The sequence below is a fragment of the Pinus tabuliformis genome, chromosome X, assembly GCF_031772625.1.
Source record: "Pinus tabuliformis cultivar Carrire ecotype Pingquan chromosome X, CPIR1, whole genome shotgun sequence".
Taxonomy (NCBI): domain Eukaryota; kingdom Viridiplantae; phylum Streptophyta; class Pinopsida; order Pinales; family Pinaceae; genus Pinus; species Pinus tabuliformis.
In genome coordinates, this window is record NC_142308.1 from 1,020,921,593 (window position 1) to 1,020,946,882 (window position 25,290).

General features: G+C 40.3%; 1 protein-coding gene across 2 annotated transcripts in view; it reads right to left on the reverse strand.

The window, feature by feature from the left end:
- The window catches only part of LOC149143208 (paramyosin-like protein), a 477,149-nt gene that overhangs the window by 344,670 nt on the left and 107,189 nt on the right, over window positions 1–25,290 (reverse strand). For both annotated transcript variants that reach the window (XM_089448231.1, XM_089448230.1), the window contains exons 2-5: window positions 23,281–23,440; window positions 8,990–9,067; window positions 8,829–8,896; window positions 8,632–8,706 (exon numbers count right to left, since the gene is read on the reverse strand). In XM_089448231.1, the coding sequence (XP_089304357.1) occupies window positions 8,632–8,706; window positions 8,829–8,896; window positions 8,990–9,067; window positions 23,281–23,440 (381 nt within the window). The remainder of the gene's footprint in view (window positions 1–8,631; window positions 8,707–8,828; window positions 8,897–8,989; window positions 9,068–23,280; window positions 23,441–25,290) is intronic.

Below are 25,290 nucleotides of genomic sequence, written 5' to 3' on the forward strand. Positions count from 1 at the left end.
AAAGCAAAATTAAATTAAACTAAATTAAAATCTAAATAAAACAAAACTTGAACTAAATATAAATTAAATCTAATTAAAATCTACATTAATTTAAATTAAAATCTAAAATTATAAAATCAAAAGAAAAGCTTAAGACTAAAACATACACATTTTTTTTTTTTTTTTTTTATATAAAATCTAACCCTACATAAAACTTTAGATTATATGTATATACAAAAAACTTAACAAAATCAAAAAGAAACGCTGCATCGCATGACGCCTACAGCAAAATTTGAGCACGCAGAAAGGAACGGCGGCAGGAGGAAAATAACAATCGATTTAAGGTTGCAAACATTACGATACGGATTTATGAATGCCGGCTCAGACATGAACGAAAAATTCTTAACGCAGGCAAAGGAAAACGATCAGACTGCCGACGATAAGAAGAACACATGAACCAGTTTTCAGATTTCACCTGAGCAATTGCGATGATTTATACCTTTTGCATCTGCAGGTGCGGTGACGGGCTCAGAGCGTAAACACTTCCTGCGTAATCTTATCAAACTCTGACGGCGAGCAGAATAGAAATCGAGAATGGCATATGCAGGTCGACAGAACAGTCCATCCGTAATACCAAGAAAAATAACTTACTGTGGTTTCCAGTTCAGGACGGCGGACGAGTGAAGTTTATGAAGGTTTTCGATGGCCAGAAGGGGCATGCTTCCTTACCGTAACTTCTTCCTGATGCCAACGCTGAAGGTTCTCAATGAATATGCAGAAGGAAACTATGCTTGCAGATGGACAGCGTATCTGAATCGATTCTTTTGAAGCTGCCAACTGTTATTCCCACGTAAGATGCCCACATCGATAGATTTAACGTTTAACTCCAGATCCGCAGGGTTTGCAGACGGCTTGATGCCCAGTATTACACCGATCTGACAGCTGATGAACTGAAACCTCTCCTCGTTCTGCGATTGAGCCCGTTGGAGCGATTTTGGTCTAGACGGATTTCTTGCCTTATGCCCGCGTACACATGCGCCACTGTTTTAGACCGATGAGCTGCCTGCACAGACTTTTGATGTATCAGTTTTCGACAAATGAAGAGCTCAAAAAATTCTCAGTTTCATTCTGCTCCAGAAAGACTGAGAAATTTATCAAAACCCTATACCTGTAAATACAAGAAAACTGAAAACTCTAATGAAAACTGTATAAAACAAAACCTTGAAACCCTAGATCAGAAAAAATTGAAACCCTAAGACAGCTGATTAATTTACAGATTTGGCCCCTTGACAGCCAGATTCATCCATAAGCACAGAAAACATTTTAAAAATAAAAATTTAAGGTTTTTACTGTGAAGAACTTTAGAAAATCTCTCATGCAAATCAGAAAAATAAAACTGAATGATAGACCCAGGATAAATTCCAACTGGGCTTAGCAAAAAATGCTTGTGGGAGTTGGCTGGTTCAGCCGAGAACTTCCCCGAACGCCCACAAAATTCCTTCAGAAAATGCTTTCTACACAGCTCAAAACAACCATCAGTAAAGAGGGCAAAAATGCTGCTAGATCTCAGAGAGTAATGGAGATACCTGCCATTACTTCAGAAACCCTAACAGCACCCAAACCCTAGCATGTGAACAAGATACCTGTGCCCACAATACTCTACAAAAAGTTATTATTAATGGCTGAAAATAAAATATGCAGAAACTAAAACAATCTCACAGCATTTTAAGAGAGTAACACCAGCAAGATATGGACCCCAAAGTCTTCTTTTATTAACCAGGAACAGATTTACAAGAGAGCTTCTTCAGTCTTAGACTCACAAATCAGATGATCTGAAAATGACCCCTAGCACCCTATTTAAAGGAAATGATCCCAACGGCTAGTTCGAGTGATCCATGTAGAAATGATCTCGACCGTTGATGAGGATCAAGACATCTCTTGGTCTCATCTGTCGATTTATTCACTTAAAATATTATTATTTTATTAGTTAGGGTTTTTGCTTTATTTTTTTAATTTTTTTATTATTTTTTATTTATTTCATTTTTTAATTTTTATTTATTTTATTATTTTATTATTTTTATTCATTTTTTAATTTCTTAATTCATTTTAAAATGGATCATCGAACTAAGCCTTCGGAAACATCACCTAGGACCTAGGACTTAGGACTCATGAGGGGATTTAAAACATTTTTCGACCCTCAGGACACATTACATCATGACTTTTACAATTTACATCTTAAGGGAGAAAAACCCCTTCAACATAAACCCTCACAAATCACCCAGTTTTGCGACACAACTATAATCTAGCAGATCAACACACTAGGATTCTCCTAAAATTCCAATGACAAAATCCATCCCGGCTTTGGGGTCAGGTTTGAAGGAAAACTCTGCCGATCCATGGATCGGTGAGACGAAAAACCTTCCGAGACGTAGATTACCACTAGAAATTTAGGTCCACCTAGGCAATTCACATACACGACTCATATCTGCTAAGATTATTTACAATTAATACATGCAGACTGGGTTTACAATTAGGTTGATCAAGCTGCTGATGACTGCTGGATGGCACGGACACGCTGATCAGGTGTTGCCCCTTTCTTGCAAAGAAAAAGGGGGTGTACTGCATGGGTAGTTGACCGGTAGAGGTCAACAGGGTGCACATAGGTGCCCTTATTCAAGCCTACATTGAGCCTTCTTACACAGCGTTAGGCCCTGTCTTTTAGGCCACCATTATACAATCATAAGCCCTCCTATTCTCTGCGCCTAGGGCATAATATGACCCTCCTAAATCAACGTCTAGATGTCAATCATAGACCTGTGTTTTTGCCAATTCCTTGTTGTGATTCCATGACCGCATTTAGGGAAGCATGGAGCCTTGTCCATGACAGTGTAGAGCCTTCTTCATCACAGCTTCTAGGGCAGCGTATCACCTATGGCACTCCCTCTAGATCTCATCTTCATCAAACCCAAAACAGAATGAAGAGAGATCACAAGAGTGAGTGTGTGTCAAATGATTTAAAGTCCTCTTCTATTTATACTAAAACATGGAGGATTAGTGGGGGCAATTTGGTTGTTGGCCGACCTTGATGAATTGTCCCATAACACAAATAACTACATATCTCCATGAATACATGTCAGAATCGAAAGATCTTTAGATCAATCCTACACCTCTCAACGAGAGGAATCCAAGAAAAATATTGGTTGCCATAAATAAGATGAACCACATGGAGTTTGGTCCTAGTTGCCAATTTTAACACGTGTGCCCTTGTAGGAACGAAGGCACACACTGGCTCGTAAGGCTAAGGGGAAGGGCATCGTTAAAGCCACCTCCGTGTCCTCACCCTCTCTTCCTTACAATCACCCCAATTACCCTTTGGCATGAGTTCAACAAGATCTCTAACTTAGAAGAGGCATTTAACTTAAAATCAATCAAGATAATTGCATCTAACCTTAGTTAACTGCATTTCATCTTAATTCACTTTACTTTCAAGGTATTTTACTTGCAATTTATTTATATGCTTGTCATGATGAAAATGTCTTGAATTGATCATTTTGAAGTATCTCATTGAGCAAGTATAATATCCTTTTGTGCAAGTAATGTTTTAACTCATTTCATATTGCAAGTTATTTTACATTTCTTCTTTACATCCTTTAGAATCATGAATGGTTATATTTTGAAAAGCATTTCTTTAAGAGCAATTTTATATTTTGCAAGTTGATATCATCTTCTCTAACATCCATTTGATTTGCAGGATTACTTGGTGTTTCACTTTGAAGCATTTCATTTTTGAGCAAGTGTTCATTATTTTGAAGCAATATTGAAGGCACTGGTTTTATATGCTCATCTTTGATTTATGTGTTGATGGTTATCGAGAATATATTTCATTTCATATTGCTTATCATACTTGTTGAACTTGCTCATAATCTTAAAGTAATCCAATTGACTTTAACATCTCCTAGAAACCTCACATCACTTTTAACTTGGTTTTTCATTAGGGACCACACCTCTTAGCTTGCCTAGGAGAAAGCTTAAACGAAGAGAGTTGAGAATAGTTGACAGCCCCATCTCTTGATTTTTCAACCAACCACACCTTGTGGGGTTAAGGGCTTTCTCACTAACTTAGGTGTGTGTGTGCAAGGCCCCAGCAACAGGAGGCATGTATATTTAGTGGTTCCACCCCCTTTCCCTGTTTCAGGCCTAGAAACATATTTCCACAATGGGGTTTGGTTTGCTTTCATTTTTGTGTCGTCATCTCCACTCTCCTCTTCCTCCTGTCCAAGGTTTTCAAATCTACCACTACCCACTTCTTCATCATATTCATCATGATCAACCGTCCTTCTTCTACTCTCCAACACCATAATAACAAAAAAAGGAATCGACATCAAGAGAATGCCAGGCCATATAACCATGATGTTTGAAGTTTTGATTCTTTGAACTTTCGTGAAGTTATAGTTCCTTGCCTACAATAAAATGGACGAATGGGAATGGGAAAGAGAGAAGATAACATTTTCATTTAACAACGAACATATAAAAAACACAAATGCTAGATTAGAGTCAAGATCATAGATTCCTACCTCTTTAGCCTTCAATCCCAAGCTTCAATCTCACTTGCAAGCTCCTCAAGCTCCCAAGCAATCCTCTCAATCTTTCTCTCAATCTTCCTCCTCAACTCAAGCTTCAATTCCAAAAGCCCTCTCTTGTTCTCTCAATGTGAAAATGGTAAATTATGGGAGGGGAGGAGGGCCTTTTATTTCATTTGGCCTTTCCCTTCCCTCCCTTGTCGTCGCACGACCCACCCGTTTCACCCACAGGAAGCGATTTTTTTAAGGCAGGAGCGGTCAGGAACGACCGCTCCCGCCTTAAAAAAATCGCTCCCGAAGCGAACAGGAGCGGTCAGGGAGCAAACGCTCCCCGACCACTCCCTAGTTCGCTCCCGAAAAATCAGTGAGCGGTTTTTTTCAAGGGAGTGTGCTCTCGAGGTTGCTCCTGAGCGAAGCATGCTTCAAGAGCGGGTTCGGGGGGCCACTCCCTTGCGAAATTGTACCGAGACTGTTAAAATATGCAATTGCGGTCAAATTCCACTTTGGACAACTCATTTGATGGAGATAATGATTACATTGAATTCCTCCTTTCAAGAGGACCAAATTCGACCTAAAGATCACTCAAATCGGATAAGGGAAAGTGTACTTATGACAAAAATCCCACATGTGCATATTTGATAAGGTCAGCGCTAAAGCAAAGTGGACACCCTTGGAAGGCTATAAATATAAATGACCTCTATCTCATTTGGATATCATCATAAGACACTCTTCTATCTTGGTTTTTGGCTAGCAAAGGTCTGAGGCTCGTCCACGGAGGACTAGGAGTGAAAATTCCTAAACTCGAAGGAACCCCTACTGCAACAAATCTGAATCTACTTCACCTACTTGATTTTTTAATATACATTAACCAAGTTATTCTTCTGAATACTGAAGCAAATTACTTCTGAAGCCTACACTTATTAAATATTTGATCTCATGAAACAGAAAACAAAGCAAAGAACAAGATACATATGACACTTATTTTTGGACACTATAGTCCCCAGAAAAACCCAATGCGAGAAAATAGGTGCAGCAATTCTGAGGGTTTATTATTATGCAGGAGAAATATCTGAATACAAATCTAGAATGCTCATCTAGCAATCCTTTATAGAGAAAAATACCGGCAGAAAATCTGAGTGAGTTTTACCTCACTTCACCCAGCAGAATTTCGGTTGTTCTGGCACAAGACTGGCTAACCCTGGCTATTTCTACGTTGGCTCTGTGTCAGCCCTGCGTCAACTTCTTTGCCCTCTGCGTCAGCTCTCCCAGTGGTTCCGGCAGTTCCCGACAGTTCCAGCAGTTTCAGTAGTTCTGGATTTTGCATGACAGGCATCTTTTCTGCATCAGCTCTCCCGGCTACTGCGTTGCCTCTGCATCAGCTCTCTCGGCTGTCCCGGCAATTCCGACAATTCCAGCAGTTCTAGATTCTGTGCTTTTTTGCGTCAACTCTCCCGGCTACTACGCTACCTCTACGTCAGCTCTCTCTGCCTCTCTGTTAGTATACTCCAGAAAGTCCTTCCAGATTCTCTCTGCCCCTCAGCTACAAGATCTCCCCAACCGATTTTCCTCCTGAACACTTCTCGCCTCAGAAAATCAATTTCCTCAATCTCTCTGTGTGTGTTTCCAAATGAACCCCAAGCCTCCATTTTATACTTTTCCTATTGAGGCTTTAACAGTTAAGATTAACTCTCTAATCAACGGCTAAGATTAAAACATGACTTGATCCGCCTTCTGGATTATTCTCACCCATGTTTTGATTAATACCCATTAATATTTTAATTTCCCTAAGTTTAGACTTAGGAACTCTATTAAAAATATTAATTATTTTAATAAAATACAATCCGACTGGAATTTCACCAAACGGTTTATGGGTTCTTTAGAACTCATGTGTCTTAGCCTCTCCAACAATTTTCAAGGCCAGAGCACTTCTGATGCTACCAAAAACTAACAATAGGTTCGCTCGAAGATGAAATTGCAGGGTCTGAAGCTCGCATTTATGTTTTAGGGTTTTGGGCCTCAGTGGCAAGCACAGGACAGAGAGATCTCAACTATAGTTGCTCGCTACCAGGCTCATCCGTGCGACTGAAGCATCCTAGTCGCACGCACAGCTCGTCCTCCATGCGACCAGCATCTAGGGTTTCAAAATCTCAGTTGCAGACTGCAGTGGCTCGCTTGTAAGCTCCACAGACCGATTGGAAGCTTCCCAGTCGCACACATGAATCCTTTTCTATGTGACTAAGACCTAAATGATGGAATTTCAGTTGTCCGAAGATTTCGCTCAGTGACCGCAGTGTTCGGCAGTTGACCGCAGACAGTGACAGTTCATTACAGGCTTCAGAATCATAATTTTGAGTATAAGCATTGTTGGGTTCATTTCATGGATATTGTGTAGTTGTTTTTGTTGGATAGTTGTATGGATGAAGATATGGATCATTGTACTCTCTTTTGTTGAATCATTCAATGACAATCTAATAAGAAGAAGAATTTAAAAGGGTTTTCCCCATAGTGGGTTTGCCCCTGGTCTCCGACCAATCCTGGTGTTTCTATGTGTGAATGTTTTTCTTCTGTTATTCCTTTATGTTTCGCTGCATTGATGATGATGATATTGTTATTTCTATATAGTTGCATATGCTGCTGAATAATGACGTAAATGAATAATGTTATGATGTTATGGATTGTATTTAATGTGTTAATGAAGAAATGTAATTATCAAAGCAAAAAACAATATAGCCCTAAGAAAAATTAACAGGGATTCTTCCCATCGGTGAAAGGCCATAAAGAGCAGGAGACACTGACTAAGGTGACAGTGGGTCTTTGTCCCATTATTGTCATTTGGTCAAGTAGTTGTCCCTTAGGTACCCCTACTAGGACCCCTGCTAGATTGTGTGGCAACAGATCCTTCTAGCCTCGGACAGGTTGACGTTCAAACTTCAAAGACCTACAAAGGCTTATCCCTGAAGACGAGTGGTATTTGGAGGGATTGGCAGTGTTGTTTTGGTAAAACAATTCACACTTTTGATCCTAAGTGGTTGTATCTCTGCTACATAGAAGAGCTCCCCTTGCAGATACACTAAATGCCAGATGGACTTACTCCGACCAAGAGAATAGGTGTCTTCAGAGGATTCACATTGTGTGGTCCCTGTGTATTTCATACAAGCTGCACATATTCGCCTAGATGGTTATTTGCCAAGGACTACCATCAAAAGAGCTGCTTAACCAAAAGTGCATTCGGATTCACAGATGATCAGTTTATTGTTTGTGGCAAGTTGGAATCTAACAAGCATGTTTTGTGGGGAAGCAGACTAGCCAGAAGCTGTTGGCACCAGGTTCAGCAACAAGTTCCTGCCATCTTCCAGCACAACATTCACCGGAGAGCTGCAATGGTGGGGGACTCCAGAGTCCAAACATTTGGTCCTATCAGTGCTTATGGGGTTTTGGCATTGCGTTTGGGTATCTTCTGTGTTCTCAATCTGGAAAATGTGATGTAAGTGTTCTTTGCAAACTGTGAAATATTTTGTTCCTTCTTTCCTGAGGACCCAGCAAGAAGAGATGTTCTTCCAGCTATTGGCCAAAGGCTATTTGTTGATTAGAGCTGCCAAAAATGTTGATGTGCTTCCCTACTCTGACCTGATCTCAGTTCCTGTAGCACTAAGAAAGAGGTTACAATGTTACATTGATTATGCATTCATTTTTCTTGTAAATATTTGATATGTTAATTTAAAATGTATTTCCTCAAGCTCAAAGGGTTAGTTCAATCAAGTGTTCCCAATGTTGCTGGGCATTTGGCTAGTTCTGTGCCAGCAAGCACCCAGTTTGAATCCCTTGGATGGGGCACAGTAGTCTATGCCGACCGGTTTACTAAGGATGCCATCCATGAATGTGGGGAAGCATCCCTAGGGTTTTCCTGCAAGATTTTCTTGAAAAAAATGTTTCCTCCAAAAACAAACTATTTCCTCCAAAAAAAATTAATCTTACTGAACTAATGTATCATAAAGCAACCAAAAATCCCTAAAACATCACCTTTACCTTTAACACACAGCAGAAAGGAAAATAATTCATTAGAAAGGCAAACCTGTTAGCATCAAGTCCATACTCCAGCAATGTGCAATGGATACGGTCAGTTTTATCTTCCGGGATGGCAGCAGTCCTGCAATGCTCCCAAGGACCAAAAAAATGAATAGCCTAGAAGCAAACCACAGATTTATTTTACAAGTCCAGTTGTTCAAGAAAACTGATACAGCTAATTCTCATAAAAGATATGGTGATTACATTGATCGGCGATAAAGCCGATTAACCTGCTGTAAAGCTGATGTGTTACGTAATCCCTTCACTCTTTCCTGTCCCAAAGGTAATGAAATCGTAAAAGTCAGAAACGTTGGGTATGCAAACCTTGCATTTCACTCAACCTTAATAGAACCCTGAAATGGTACCTGTAGTGCCTGTTTGGATGCAGCCTCCTCAGGTAGCTGATAATTCTCTTCAAACTGCAGATGTGAAAATCTGCGTAGCTGAAACATAAAATGTAACATAATTAAAGCTGTTACAGAACATGCGTGAATATAGACCCTGAAAGCAGCTTTAATTGGGTAGACCTCCAACTCACTTTGAAATATAACAAATGCAGAATATAATCAAGTTCGTACCTATCTGTTTCTAATATCGACTTTAACTTTTGCCATGAAAGTTGATAACTCACAGTTTCTTATGGAGGACTATATAAAGAACTTAAATAACTTTCCCCTTTTTTCCGTTTATTAGCCATTTGACAAAAACCCCAAGTGTCCTTTTCTTAATCAATTCTATATAGTCCCTAGTACACTTTTGACTATTCCTTCTTTTAGCAAAATTTTATTTATAACTTCAGCATATGATCTAAAATTAAAGTGAAGGCTTTCCTACATTGTTCGTTGCATGTGATAGTCAGAAGCCACACCTTGAAAACTTGCAATCTGCTACTAGGAAATGGTATTGATGCACTTGTTCGGACAGAAGAAAGAAAAAGGAAGAAATTTTGTCAATGACCAAAATGGGTCAATGGGACTAGAAAGCACAACAATTTATAATGACAATGTGAGAATGCCAAAGACAACTCTTAGGCACAAAAATAAGTACAAACACAGACAATAAAGAGTATAGAGGGGAATGAGGTAAGCCCAAGAAAAGACACAGAAATAAGTATTGTTCTGTGCAAGAAGATAAACCCTACTCGACACCAGGAGTAGAAATGGAGCTAGTGTCATCATTGTCAACAGTAATGAAGGTATTAATGCAGAGTCTAAGAATATCCTCTAGGGAGTGGCCTGGGCTGAGTGGATCAAGGTGGGTGATCCTGGAAGGATGCTGAGTGCCACCTATTGGAGCCATCCTAATATTTGAGGCCTAGGAAAGAAACCTAGTGATGGGACACCTGACTGCTCAACATAGATTGGGAAACAGTCCTGCACCAAAGGCTAGTGCTGGCACTGGTACGTCTCAAGGATATCAGGATAGATGAAAGTGATTTTCCAACAGAATGAGAGAAGGGGCACTATCTCCTTGACCCACTGCTTGTGTTCATGGCGAAGAGAAACATGTCGAACAACTCAAGAGCCATTCCTAACATAACGCAACCATTCTGGGTGCATGCCCCCACATCCTAGGAAGTATTCAAATGCATGCAGTGATCACCTTGAAATACATAATTGAAAGCAGTACTTTGCAAAGCTATGGTAGACAAAAATATATCTTTTATATTCTGGGTTACATAATTGCATTACAAGTCACTAAGTTATTTGAAGATTTAATAAAACACTGCTAAAAATAAAAGCAACAATATTCAAAAGATTTAAATGATTGAAATTTCAGAACATCATTTCACTGACTTCAAATTTGTATAGCTACACTTCTTTCTTTTATCAATGATTCCAATTTCATCACTATAAATATCAAGACATATCTAAGTCTTTTTTTGGCAACTTGAAGATTACAAAGTAACTATATTTGTCCCTTGTCAATATCTGGTCTTTGCGACATTCTTTAAGACAGTGCACATCCTCCCACTTGGCTGGTAGACATCTCACCACCACAAGGTTATAGAGTTATTCCTGCTCCTTACATGGTGCTGCCCCAGCCAAAACTGAACAGCTAGACACCCATTGCCAGAATTCTCTCTTCAGTCTCAGATGCTACGAGTTTTGATGGACCACTCACAAGCTCCTCCCAAGATCACCCTGCCAAGCCCTCTCAGTACCCGGCACTCTCAAGAGGACATGATCAAGCTTTACCTAGACTCCTTTACAGGGATAGATGTATCAACGTATCTTTGTCATGGTTATATACATGTATTTTGAGGCTGTAATACTGCAGGTTTCTTTCCTTCTTTATGTTATTCTAGGCTGTAATGTCCCCAGCCACCTGCTAGGGCATATTAATGCCCTTGTTACCCCTGTGACCCCATTTTTCTGCTACTTTTCATTTATTTCCAGTGACATATGTTATGCATGTCCAATGCATTCTATGATGTAATGCACTCATTTATAGGGATGTAAATGCATAATAACATCATTTTAAATTACAATTCACACAGAACACAGGAAATAATACATAATTAATTAAAGGGGAATTCAAATAACATTAAAAAATAACGTATATGATAAAGGATACCAACTGGTTGCAGACCTCAGATATTCCACCCAGCCATAGACCACATTGCTCATAATTTCTCAACAGCAGGTCACCCGCAAGCTGGTACTTTGACTCCACATGACAACATATTACCCAAAGCCAAGTACATACCAGTAGCACACATAACCAGGTCAAGTTACCAAACCCAACAAAATCACATCCACCATCAACCCTATGACCCAAGTAGCACACCCCCTTCTCTGCACCCGCAGTCCTTGTTACCCACCAAAAGTGGGTAACCCCATAGGAGAAAAAATTTCTCCTATCTTGGACAGCCAACCAGCTAGCAGCCCTATGCATTTCTCAGTTATGGTGATATGCCACATTTCTCCGCCATTTGCACTGGTCATATACCTCTCACTATCTAGCATTCCTCTCAAAGAAAGGTGGATTACCACTCAACAGGTTATTTAACCATTTTGCAATCAAGTGTTTTTACTTCATGTTTTGGGTATTCTAAAATGGATAAAGGGGTGATCTAGATGATTGACAGATCTTGATTGTAAATTTGCTCTCTCACCTCCCCAAAGGGGTTAGTCTTTGGCCCTAGTCCAGTGGGACCTCCTCTGAGGCCTTAGGCTTATAGGAGGGGCACTACTTAGGAAACTTGGATTGATTAGAAGTTAATCTGGGCCGTTGATTACTCAACGAGAAGATTATAAGAAGGACTTCGATGGGCATTTGGAAAACACATCGAGGGGGATCAAGAAATCGATTTCTCAAGAGAGCAGCCGGAGAGATCATCGAGGAGATTCTTGCTATGAGGGGCAGGGATAGTTTTCCGGAGGAAGTTTTCCTGATCTGGAGAGTACAAGACAAAGAGGGCAGAAAGATGTCCAGAGAGGCTGATGTAAGGCCACGCAGAGCTGCGATGTGGCAGTGCAGAGCTTCAGATGAGTCCGAAATTCTGCTGAGGAACAGTCTAGATCAAGTGTCGAAGCCGGGGTGTGAGACTGGGAGGACAGAAGGCTGAAGTTTCCAGCGAACAGAGAATCGGAGGAGGTGCAGCGCAGTCCCAACAGCAGTGATGTAGTGACTACGTGGGTGTGATGCAGTACTGTGCAGAGGCTCACATCCAGCGCAGATCAGTGCCGAGTTTTCCAGTGACAGGGTGAGATCATCTCGCTATCTTTTTTTCCAGTTAGATCTCTGTATAGGATTGTCAGTTTGAGCATCCGAAGAATTGTACTCAGAAATTACTACTTAATAATACAAACCCTCAGTTGATGCACCGGTTTTCCCACATTGGGGTTTTCCAGGGACATTGGTCCAAAAACAACGGTGTCCATCGTGTGTTGTGTATTTCTTCTTGCTTAGTTCTTGTTTCCGCATATAATGTAATTAGTGAAGGCTGCAGTGTATTGGTTTCGATATTTACCGTAGAACACAGTAAATAATTTGTTCAATTATTTAACAAATAGAAGAAACTTAATCAGTTGTTGCAGTAGAAATTTGGGTCTCCAAATTTTCACAGCAAGAAGAATCCTCGATAGTGGAAAGGCAAGGACAAGTGATCAAATTAATATTGTTGATAAGGAACATTAATTGTCTATAGAAGACCATTTTGATGATGAAGAAGAAAATGATAAGCATCTTATCAATGAATTAACTCAAATGATCAAGGACATGCAATTCAGTTAATCACATTTAATGAAAACCAAGGAACTCAATCAAGAGAAATTAATAACAGATCATTCTAAGCAAATGAGTACCATGGAAAACAGGTTAATGGCTATGGAAGTTGCTCATTATAATCAAATAATCACTTTTCAGAACATGAGAGATACCATGGAGGTTAATCATGCACAACAAATGAAAACTATGGAAACTAATTAGATCATTCTTAGAATAGGCTAGAAGAAATGGAAAGATCACAAGTGCAGGGATTTCAGCATAGACCATATGACAAGTGTAAAAGGAACAAACAACTTTTGACAGATCATAAGCTTCCCAGTCTGCTAAAGCAGGCTCCATCTTATTATCAGGTCATTAATTCCATTGAAAGTTGGCTAAATGAAGGTGACCTGGATAGAAAGGAGGTTGATACTTGTAAGATTTGTCCCTCACCCATGTCAAAAAAGATGCAGAATGAAAAAAGGCAGGTCACAGACGTCCTAGCTACTTCAGATTTCCCATCTAAGCATTTCCATGAGCAGGCAGAGAGGTCTACTTTGCTAACATCGTCATCAGCATCATAGCCTATCAGAAACAAAAATAAAAAGCAAAAAAGAAAAAGGAAGAACTTTGATGCACCTGATGGCTAGGAACAATATGATATTCGGATAAGTTAGAGTCCTAACATATTAATAATTCAGCACGGCACATCAAAGAAGCAACCCATGGATCTACCTAAAAGTCGGCAAGTTCTCAGAATGGACTTTATTGAAAGCATTTGATGCCATAGCGCATCCTTTGTATTGTATCTCTAACCCTATTCTCCTCGATTAGATTTTCATTTATGTCTTTAGAGTTGGCTTTCATTTCTGTTTTACGTCATTAGATTTAGTTTTCATTTCCGTATTGTTAGAATAGAAGTTTTCTATTCAAGCACTTGATATTATATGATGATTACGATTTGTATTTGAATAGATATCTACCTAATGTTACTTTGTTTTCTTGGATGCAGATTTTGGATTCTCATATTCCTTCACTGAAGCAAAGTGTCCCCAAGTAGAGCCAAATGTTGACTATGTACATGTCAATAGTTTTGAGAAGTAGAGTACACGCCAGTGGACAAAAAATTTTGAGTCATTGTCATCATTGTAGTCCCAAATTCTGCAAAATTGATGTAAAAATGATTCTAGTATGACTATTAAGCAATGTAACAACACCTAGGTAAGTCTTTGATTCTTAACTGTTAATTTTAAGTATGTTCTATGCTTAGAGCAATTTATTTCAATTTTCACAATTAGCGCAATATCTTTTCTAGATTAGCAATCACATCAGCATTAAAGTAAGTTGCAGATTGAACATAAACATAAATCGCAGAAGACAAGCCAAGACAAGAGGACACAAGATGTGCCACTAGCCGGGGACAAACCCCAATGTGGGGAAACCCTTGATCAGTTATTCTTATATGTTCTTCAATAGTTCAGCAGAGAGAGAGAAAGAGAGAGAGAGAGATAGTACATTTACAACAGAAGTCAACACTTTGACTTATCTAGATAAGAGCATAGATCATCTCTAAGAAGATCATGAGATCAGTTGAAGACATGATGCTTCAATTGATTCTCCAAGGTGACTCCTTCACCTATCATTGTGTTGCATCTCGTCATCATGCTGCATCTCACCGTGTTGCACCATGCTGCACCCATCATCACAATGTTGGACCTTATGACCATGTTGTACACATCATACTGCTGCACCTTATGTTGCATTGTTGTCCCAGTGTTTAGCATTGTTGTACCTTGTGCCACTGCTGCACCATGTTGTCACCCATGTGCTTGCTACACCATTGTTGCTTTTTGTACTTGCTGCACCAAGTATCATACTGATGTCCCAATGTGCTTGCAGCGCTATGCTTATTGCACCTTCTTGTTGTTGTTGTACCACGCACCATACTATTGCAGCACCATGAACTTGCTGCACTAAATACAGTTGTCCCATGTACCATACCACTATGTATAGCCACCATGTACTTGTTGTTGCTGCTATCCTATTGTGCCACCGCTGCACAATGTCATAGTTGTCCTAATCATTGTGCTATCCCAACATGATGTTGTCATAACATGTTGTTGTCCCACCATGTTGTTGTCCTAACATGCTGCTGTCCCAACATGTTGTTGTCCCATCATTGTGTTGTCCAATGAGTTTGCAGCACCATGTACCTTGTTGTCACATTGTTGTACCATTGTACCATTGCTGTCCCATTGTGCACTATATGCCATTGGCCATTGTTGTCCCATTGTGCACTATATGCCATTGACCATTGTTGTCCCATTGTTGTACCATATGCTGCACCATGTTCCATTGTTGTCACATTGTATTACCATGTTCCATTGTTGTCACATTGTACCATTGTTCTCCCATTGTGCACTATGTTGCACTATACATCCAGCTGTCATATTCAAGGTGGCTAGCTATAGTGCTAGGGCCTGCAGCCTAGCACATAGCAATGCTAATGTCTTCTCCTCTTAGCGTTTCGGTGACAGCAATAGGCTTCCATTAAGACAGCAATCTATGACAATCAAAACAACAGTTAGATAACAGCGTTAAGGATAACTGGAGGTTGCTTCTTTACCTCAGCGTTTAAGTGTGAGAGCTCCATGACAGCGAGGGCTACTTGTGTAGAAATTCTCTTCTAAGACAACATTTAGGTACCATCTCCATTAGGCAGCATAGCAACTAAGATTAGGGCATCTCTCCTCCTTAGACCTATAGCTAGGGTTTCTGCCTTCATTTCCATGGCTGCGTATTTAGGGCATCTCCATAACTGCAGTTAGGGTCACCCTTGGGACAGTGTAGTAGATGAGGGCTTTCTTCCTTGACAACGTAGAGGATTAGGGCTGACTGCATCCTAGATCTAGGTCATGCGTAGAGCTGCTAGGGCATCATCTAGGACTGCGTTTAGGGCATCCTTTTAGGACAACGTTTATCCCTTAGAGATTCTTCTTTCCACTAAAACCCAAAACAAATGGAGAAGAAGAAATCTCAAGAGAGTTGTGTGTACACATGACTTGCAAGGCACTTGTATTTATACCAAAACGTGGAGCACAAGAGGGGGTAGTTTAGTTGCTGGCCGACCTTGACAAATTGTCCCATAACACAAATAAATTCATATCTCCATGAATACTTATCGGAATCGAATGATCTTTAGATCAATCCTACACCTCTCGATGAGAGGGATCCAAGAAAAATATCAGCTTCCATAAATAAGATGACCCATGTGGAGTTTGGCCCTAGTTTCCAATTTTAACACTCCCTCTCAACTAGGGAGAACTCCATCTGCTGATCCATCTGCCAGACTGTACTATCTCTTCCATCAGTGCCCTGCACTGCTCTGCTCTGCTGAGCTCTGTTCTGCTCTACTCTGTTGAGCTCTGCTCTATTATGCTCTGCTGAACCATGAAGAAGAGGAATTGATCGAGAATGTCCCATACCATTCTCTACTAACCCGAAGTCAGTTTTATTGACCCCAGATCAATATCACAAGAGAGTGTTTCAAACCACTCATACTGATCCCAGATCAGCTACATTGATCCCAGATCAATGGAGGTCATCCTAGCATAGGGAGTATGGTAGATATAACGATGCGTCCATCGATAGTACTACTATGGTCCCTAACCCCATTTCCCTGCTCATTGGCCAGATGAGAGGTACTTCCCATGAGTCCCAAACTGCATGGGTAGGATACCTCGATAGGAGAACCATTCATCCTGTCCCTAAGTTGCCTCGGGGTATCACAAGGGAAGGCTGAACCATTCACCCTATACACAGCGCACCATTAGGGGAGGGTGAGTCGCCCTATGGTCGCGTGTTGCTCCAGTAATACCCCAAGCCCCCTGGAGCTCCCAGAGCTCATTGCATGCAACATGCAAGACCCTCACAAGAAGGTCCCTCAACGACTCCAAGTCATTCGGGAAAGTCACGAATTTGACCTTTCCTCGGGGCTTTGACAGAATGTCTGCGACCTGTACATCAGTCTCAATGCGATAGAACCTCCTCGCTCATCGACGTACCATATCCCAGATAAGGTAGTATATGATGTCTATATACTGGAGCAATCATAGAATACGGGATTCCTCAACAATCGAATCCCCCCCTGGTTGACACAGATGATCACGATGGTATCCATCATGTGTACAAATAGCTCACTAAAGAGCTCCCGCAACCAGGCAGCTCACACGAGGTCACACTCGTAGCTATGTACTCAGTCTCAACGGTGCTCAAAGCAACCGTCTTCTGCTTCCTTCTCATCCAGGATATCGAGCAGAACCCAAAGAGAATCAACACTCAGAAGTGCTCTTGAGATCCTCCACACTGCCTGCCTAGTCAGCATTCGAATAATCATGCAGCTTCACATTTCCAGCAGTGTATCTCAATTCATGAGAGATTGTGCCCCGAAGATATCTCAGAAGATTCTTGGCACCAATCCAGTGAGGCTCAACCATATATGAGCTCATCATGCTAACTGCAAAATATATGTTCGGACGGAAGTTCACCAAGAACATCAACACGAATGAGTTTATGAAACTCAGAGGCATTTCCCAAATCTGGTCTGACATCACTACCATATAACTTCTGAAAGTTAAGATCCTCGAGGTAGTCACGGGCTTGCAATTTACCATTCCACATATGGAATCCAACTCCCTCTTACTTCTACAAATGAGAGGGTCTGCACCTGTCAGAAATAGGTCATCCTCAAAAGGTGTCGGTATGACGAGGTTTATCATCCACAACCTTCGAGCAATGGTTTGGATCGGTTTCACTCCTAGTGAATCTCAGCTTCATCAAACAGTTATCAATCCTCTCATACTACGCCCCGGTTGTTTTGCTTCAAGCCATAGAGGGCTTTCTTCCACCTAGATACATGGGATTCCCGATCATGAATCTCAAACTCCTCGGGTTGTTCCAAACCTGTGGACCTGCTACACGAGGGGAATGGTCCCCTTGTAAGATTTTTCTTCGGCACATCTCAGACATGTACCTTCATGCTCTTCTTGAATTCAGGCATCCCTGTCACCATCTGACTCACATCAGGTAGGGCCCCATAAGTAGACCTCCGGTGTTATAGATGAGATATGTCAATTGACATGATCCCCAATGGACCATCCTGCAACTTGATACAAATTCCCAACCCTGAACCCATGAGTAAAAGCATCTTTGAAAAGTTTATTTTCAAACGCGTACCAGGTTCTTCTTGCGATCAGGTACACAAAAGAGATCTTTGTAAATGAATCGAGTTACCCTCATTCACTTGAGGGTAACATTCCCTACACCCTTTCCAGGATAGGTGGTATCGGCTCCAAGTATAATCCCACAATTGTTTCCATCTCTACCAAATTAGAGAGATCACCCTACTATCCGATGAAGTGCCTTGAAGCACTACAATCAATAAGCCAGATTCCCACAGAATCTGAAGGAGAGGGCCAATCCAAGATAACGATTTTGTATCTTATTAGAAACAACATTTGATTCTTCATACCTTGGGCTCCTTTCTTTCTTTGAAAAGTCGGTTGTTTCCTTGATGACCTGCATTACCTATCATTCCTCCGATCATTGAAGATGTCCCTGGAATGATTGTTATCTTCATCAAAAGATGTGTCCCTGCCATTCGGACACTCCTTCGCATAATGGCCGAACTCATTACAAACAAGGCATCTGTCTTTCTTTCCACCCTTAGATCCAGACTTCCCATTGAAGTGATCTTTAGGTGGGCCATCAGAAGCTTCCGCTGCGCCATTCTGCTAATATTCTCTGCTTCAACTTCACCCTTGGTGAATTTGAAGAGGGAATCCATTGATCCTTTTGTCCTTTCCCAACCGTCTTCAGTGATTGCTCTTTCACTCTTGCTTGGGCTTTGTCTTCACCTCACCTCTGATGCCATGTTAATTTTATGTATGTTCTATGCTTAGAGCAATTTATTTCAATTTTCATAGTTAGCTCAATACCTTTTCCAGATTAGCAATCACATCATCATTAAAGTAAACTGCATATAGAACATAAACATAAATCACAGAAGACAAGCCAAGACAAGAGGACACAAGATGTGGCGCTAGCTAGGGACAAACCCTAATGTGGGGAAACCCTTGATCAATTTTTCTTATATGCTCTTCAATAGTTCAGCAGAGAGAGAGAGAGATAGATAGTACATTTACAACAAAAGTCAACACTTTGACTTATCTAGATAAGAGCATAGATCATCTCTAAGAAGATGATACATGAGATCAGTTGAAGACATGCTGCTTCAACTGATTCTCCAAGGTGACTCCTTCACCTATCATTGTGTTGCATCTCGTCATCATGCTGCACCTCACCGTGCTGCACCATGCTACACCCATCATCACAATGTTGGACCTTATGACCATGATGTACACATCATACTGTTGCACCTTATGCTGCACTGTTGTCCTAGTGTTTAGCACTGTTGTACCTTGTGCCACTGCTGCACCATGCTGTCACCCATGTGCTTGCTGTACCATTACTGCTTTGTGTACTTGTCGTACCAAGTACCATACTGTTGTCCCAATGTGCTTGCAACACTATGCTTGTTGTACCTTCTTCTTGTTGTTGTCCCATGTACCATACTATTGCAGCACCATGAAGTCACTGTACTAAATACAGTTGTCCCATGTACCATACCACTATGTACAGCCACCATGTACTTGTTGTTGCTGCTATCCTATTGTGCCACCACTGCACAATGTCATAGCTGTCCTAATCATTGTGCTATCCCAACATGCTGTTGTCCTAACATGCTATTGTCCCAACATGCTGTTGTCCCAACATGCTGTTGTCCCAACATGTTGTTGTCCCATCATTGTGTTGTCCAATGAGTTTGCAGCACCATGTACCCTGTTGTAACATTGTTGTACCATTGTACCATTGTTGTCCCATTGTGCACTATATGCAATTGACCATTGTTGTCCCATTGTTGTACCATATGTTGCACCACGTTCCATTGTTGTCACATTGTTGTACCATGTTCCATTGTTGTCGCATTGTTGTACCATTGTACCATTGTTGTCCCATTGTGCACTATGCTGCACTATACATCCAGCTGTCATATTCAACGTGGCTAGTTATAGTGATATGGCCTGCGGCCTAGCACATAGCAATGCCAATGTCTTCTCCTCTCAGCATTTAGGTGATAGCAATAGGCTTCCATTAAGACAGCAATCTATGACAATCAAAACAACAGTTAGAGAATAGCGTTAAGGATAGTTGGAGGTGGCTTCTTTACCTCAGCGTTTAAGTGTGAGAGCTCCATGACAGTGAGGGCATTACTTGTGTAGAACTTCTCTTCTAAGACAGTGTTTAGGTACCATCTCCATTAGGCAGCGTAGCAACTAAGATTAGGGCATCTCTCCTCCTTAGACTTGCGGCTAGGGTTTCTGCCTTCATTTCCATGGCTGCGTATTTAGGGCATCTCCATAATTGTGGTTAGGGTCACCCTTGGGACAGCGTAGTAGATGAGGGATTTCTTCCTTGATAGCGTAGAGGATTAGGGCTGACTGCGTCCTAGATCTAGGTCATGCGTAGAGCTGCTAGGGCATCATCTAGGATTGCGTTTAGGACATCCTTTAAGGACAGGGTTTATCCATTAGAGATTCTTCTTTCCACTAAAACCCAAAACAAATGGAGAAGAAGAAATCTCAAGAGAGTTGTGTGTACAAATGACTCGCAAGGCACTTGCATTTATACCAAAACGTGGAGCACAAGAAGGGGCAATTTAGTTGCTGGCCGAACTTGACAAATTGTCCCATAACACCAATAAATTCATATCTCCATGAATACTTATCGGAATCAGATAATCTTTAGATCAATCCTACACCTCTCGATGAGAGGGATCCAAGAAAAATATCAGCTGCCATAAATAAGATGACCACATGGAGTTTGGCCCTAGTTTCCAATTTTAACATTAACAAAGGGTTTCACTCTAGGGTGTTTTTTAACCTCCCTAAATTATTTGTGTTTCTAAACACAAATAATTAGCAGAGTTTTTCTCCCAAACATACCCCATAGCTAGGGTGGAACTCGTTGATAAGGCCTTAGGCAAGTCCTAGTGCTATCGAGTCAATGTATTTTTAGCATACTAGATCATGTGTCTTGTGTCGCAGAATTTGGTTGAGTCTCTATGTGTAAAATTCCCCTTCTAAGGGTTGATTATTGTAATTTCTTGATGTAAAAGTGTTGTCTAGGAATATTTTTGGTGAATGGTTCCTCATAATTAGAACACCATTACCAAAATATTTTTAGACTTACTTAGAGCGTGGAAAAATATTTGTAATCATGTCTTGGGTCTATTACTTAAATTTTCTAGCAAAAATAAAAATAAAATTAGCCATAAATTGTCAAAAATAAAATGAGGAAAAAAATTAATTACTCTCCAAGTGGAAAAAATATCAAAAGATTATTGAGGCTTTTTTTCAAGGGAAAAATTAAAGTCAAAAATAAAGAGCCTCATTTCCAAGGCAAGATGGCCCAATCAAGAAATTTGTTGGACCAAGAAGACTATTTTCCCAACAAATCGAATTCTTTGGACCAGGGACCTTGTAGTTCTCTTGTGGACAATCCCTTGTAGGAACGGAAACACTTGGGTGGTTAGAGGTCCTGGGGAGGTATTGTTAATGAGACTGTAGCCTCCTTCCCCAACACGTCTCTCTACAACCTTGTTTGTGGATAGCTTCAAAATAATTGAGGAGAAGAATTCACCCAAAATAGGCATCTAACTAAAATTAACCAAGATCTTGCATTAGATTAGATCCTGCATTTCATCTAGAATAGATTTTGCATCTTCCAGCAATTGTTCATTTGGTAACTTCACATATTGATTTTTGTTGTGCAAGTAATTAATCTTGAGGCACTGGTCTATCATTTATCTCTTAAGAATCTAATTGGTTGTGCTTAATAATTCTACTTGTCACATAATTATAATTCAAGTTGCTAGGATATTCAGTTGTATCTCCTGAACTTTTTGTTTTCCAACCGGTTCCTCATTATTTCATTTATAGGGACTACCCCCCTTAGCCTACATTTAGGACATAACTTAAACAGAGTGGGCAGGGATCAAAGTGACAGCCCCTACCATGAGCGTTGTCGCATTGGGTGTACAATTCGGGCGACAGTAGAACGCTCTTCATGAAAAAATGCATCGTTTTATCAAAACCGCAGTAAAGTATAAATTGTCTTCATCCAATGTTGAACTCTTCCTTTGATGATAACCTTTAACCTTGAAACACGCAATGTATGCCACATGTCACCTCCACAGCTAGGACTCTCCTTATGAGCGATCCTTAATCAGCAATAAACCACACAACACTTCCTAGATGACGTGTGCTCTTTCTCCTACGGATGACCATCCTAGTGGAATGTGCCAAGAGGCTCATAATGCACAAATATATAACCATGGCCTCGTGGAAAGTGGGATGCATCCTCAATGAACAAACATGAAAATAAGTGGATAAGAGCTCCAAAGATGAATCTATACCACATGTGAAACCCTGTCTCCAAACATATAAAAGAAAAGATAAACCCATCCCACCAAAATATACATGTCTTGGTGCAATGCTGTGAAAAGAATGTATCTGAAAATGCAAATTGGATTTTGCATTTTCCAGCGGTAAGAGTACCTAAACAACTACACTTGTACCTTGAGGATGCGTAGTTATTAGCCCTAAGAATTATTATGAATCCACAAATAGATTAAGATTAAGATTAAGAACCCAGCCTACACATTGACATGGTCAGAAAATATTTCAGAATCCAGAATGACGTGACCCATATTTCATGTTGGCCATAAATTTGAAAGTAAAAAAGCACAATAGATCCTTGGTGAAAATGTAGGAATAACCCAATAACTTCCAAACATTACATGATAGTCTCCCATTCAACCCTACCACTTCGCACAAAATAATCACTCCTATATAATGGTTCCATATAGAATCTGAGTAAATAGGCTGCAACTCTCAATGGCCATCTCTATCTGCTTTGTCTTCTAGACCCTATCTCGATTCTCAACCAAGACTGGACTTCAGAATCTTTGTATACATTTTGTTTCTATTACAGCAAATAAAATCTGATGTCACTTGGATTTTTAAATGTCTAAATGGTTGAACTCAAGCCATAAATTGCTTATAATAATAATACTCTAATTTTAAGGTCACAACCAAGCTAGACACCAAATTGGCGTATGAGACCCCCTTGTTTGTGGGACAAAGGACCCCCTTTGCGCTGTGATTTGACTACTAAAGTCTACGGAGGTGTACATACTCTACCCTCCTCTGGATTTGAACCTATAAATTTATGCATTTAAAAATCAATTGGTGTAGCTGCACTAAATGTGCATGTAAAACAGATATGTACTGTGATAAGCACATTGGTATAACAACACATGTACCTCTTCTCCAAGCTCCTCTCGCATTTGTAAAACTCGTTTGACTAGCCATTGAATAACAGGATATACAGCTTGGTAATCTAGACCCTGAATTTGATGCGCTTGAAGAGGGTAAGGACATGCCATATTCATCAACGCTGCTTCAATGGCTTCTCCAACCATGCTGCATTGTCAACATTGAACATAATTTAGGCACAGAAGTTTATACAGTTTAAAGACCCTCTAAATGCATTTAACCGCATCTATGCATATTAACATGCTTAAAAACTCTTGTGACATTAATGTGACTCAAATACCTACTACCTAGCTAATTTCATTTTTATGTGCATCAAAATGAGGATCAAGACCAATACAGGTGCACATCTTAATAGCTGTACTTTTAATTTTTATTTATTAACATTATTTATACTCAGCCACACAAATTGAATTGAATTTTCTCATGAAATCTGTAATTTATAGATGAAGAACAAAACTGCTAGTAATGCGTTACAAAGAATGAATTGATAACAATTCCTACATTCCAGGTTATGCACTCACACAATTGTGTATTATTGTCCCATTCGAATTGGTATTAATGGTCATTGGTAACAATTTCCATCTGCATCGTTGCATTTATTTATTTTTTGAACAAACCGTATTATATTTCCTTAATGCTCAGAACAGATCACATCATACAAACTTACATTTTTTACCAAACCACTAACTCAAATTTGAACCCACCAACTCCCCCCTACGTAAAATACTGTAGTGGTGTAACTTCTCCACTGAAAGTAACCTGGAAAAATATTACAGAATGGCAGACATATCATATTATAATATAAGAAAGTCCATGGATCATTCGCTCTGCTTCAAATTTGGTATCTACGTTATATGTACAATGTCTCGTAAAATTCAAAATAGCATATCTGGATAACACTAGCACAACTCAGCCCAACATGATGAGGATGAATTCTAAGAGTTAATCAACCTCTCTTAAAACATAAAATAGATTTGGTTGACCTGTCCACACTGTACCTCAGATCCAACAGATGCCACCATTATGCTGGACATAGCAATCCACGCTTTTACACCAAACTGTTCAGAGCAACCACTCTGAAGGGGCCAGTAGCTCTGATGTAGAGAAGTCTATCAGTGAGTTCAGGTCCAGTGTTTGATTCCCAATCTGCTATCAGAGCTGTATCCAATTCCTAGTGGAGAGCCAGGTTGACTTGATGTTGGCTATGAATCATATTTACAAGATTTCTAGGCCTAGGAATCATATTTACAAGATATACTCCCAAACCCTAGCCTCGAGAATCCTTTAAGTCCTTCCTAGAGAGCCTATCACCTTGCTTCCCAAGCAAGGAAATAATACAATTGAGTCTCTCTTGTGAATAGACCTTGGGAATCCCTCCTTATCCTATTATTGACCTACTCATATAGTGATTCCCCTTTATACCGGGTCTCCTCCCATCGGTAAAAGTCCGTAAAGAGCAGGGAGCCTTAGCCGAGGTGACAGTGGGTTATCACTCCATTGTTGCCCTTGACCTAGTAGTTGCCCTTTAGGATCCCCTCCTAGAACCCTTGCTAGTTTGAGCGGTAACAAATTCTAGGCCAAATTGTTGCTTGAGGAGGTGTTTGAGATAGCAATCCATACTTCCAGATTGAACCGTACAGGTACTTGTCATGACTGGGTATGATGATCAGTAGTACAGTAGCCTTTGGCAAGTGCTATTCAATTCCTAGCCTCTCCGGTTTCCAACATATTAATTTATGTCATTGTATAAAAGAATTGACATCAACTTAAAGTTTAGCGAGATATATGGTTTTGAACCTTCCATACTACTTGTGAAACCCTAAACCTGAAATTTTTATGAGGTTGCCATCCACTCCACTCTCTAGGGGTTGACCCTATCCACTCCTAGGTTTACCTCTACATCATGGAACCCGAGGTTGATTTGGTGAACTATGGCATGGATGAGGTACTTAGTACACACTCTATCTTTATATTGAGGGATGAATTGCTGGAGGCCT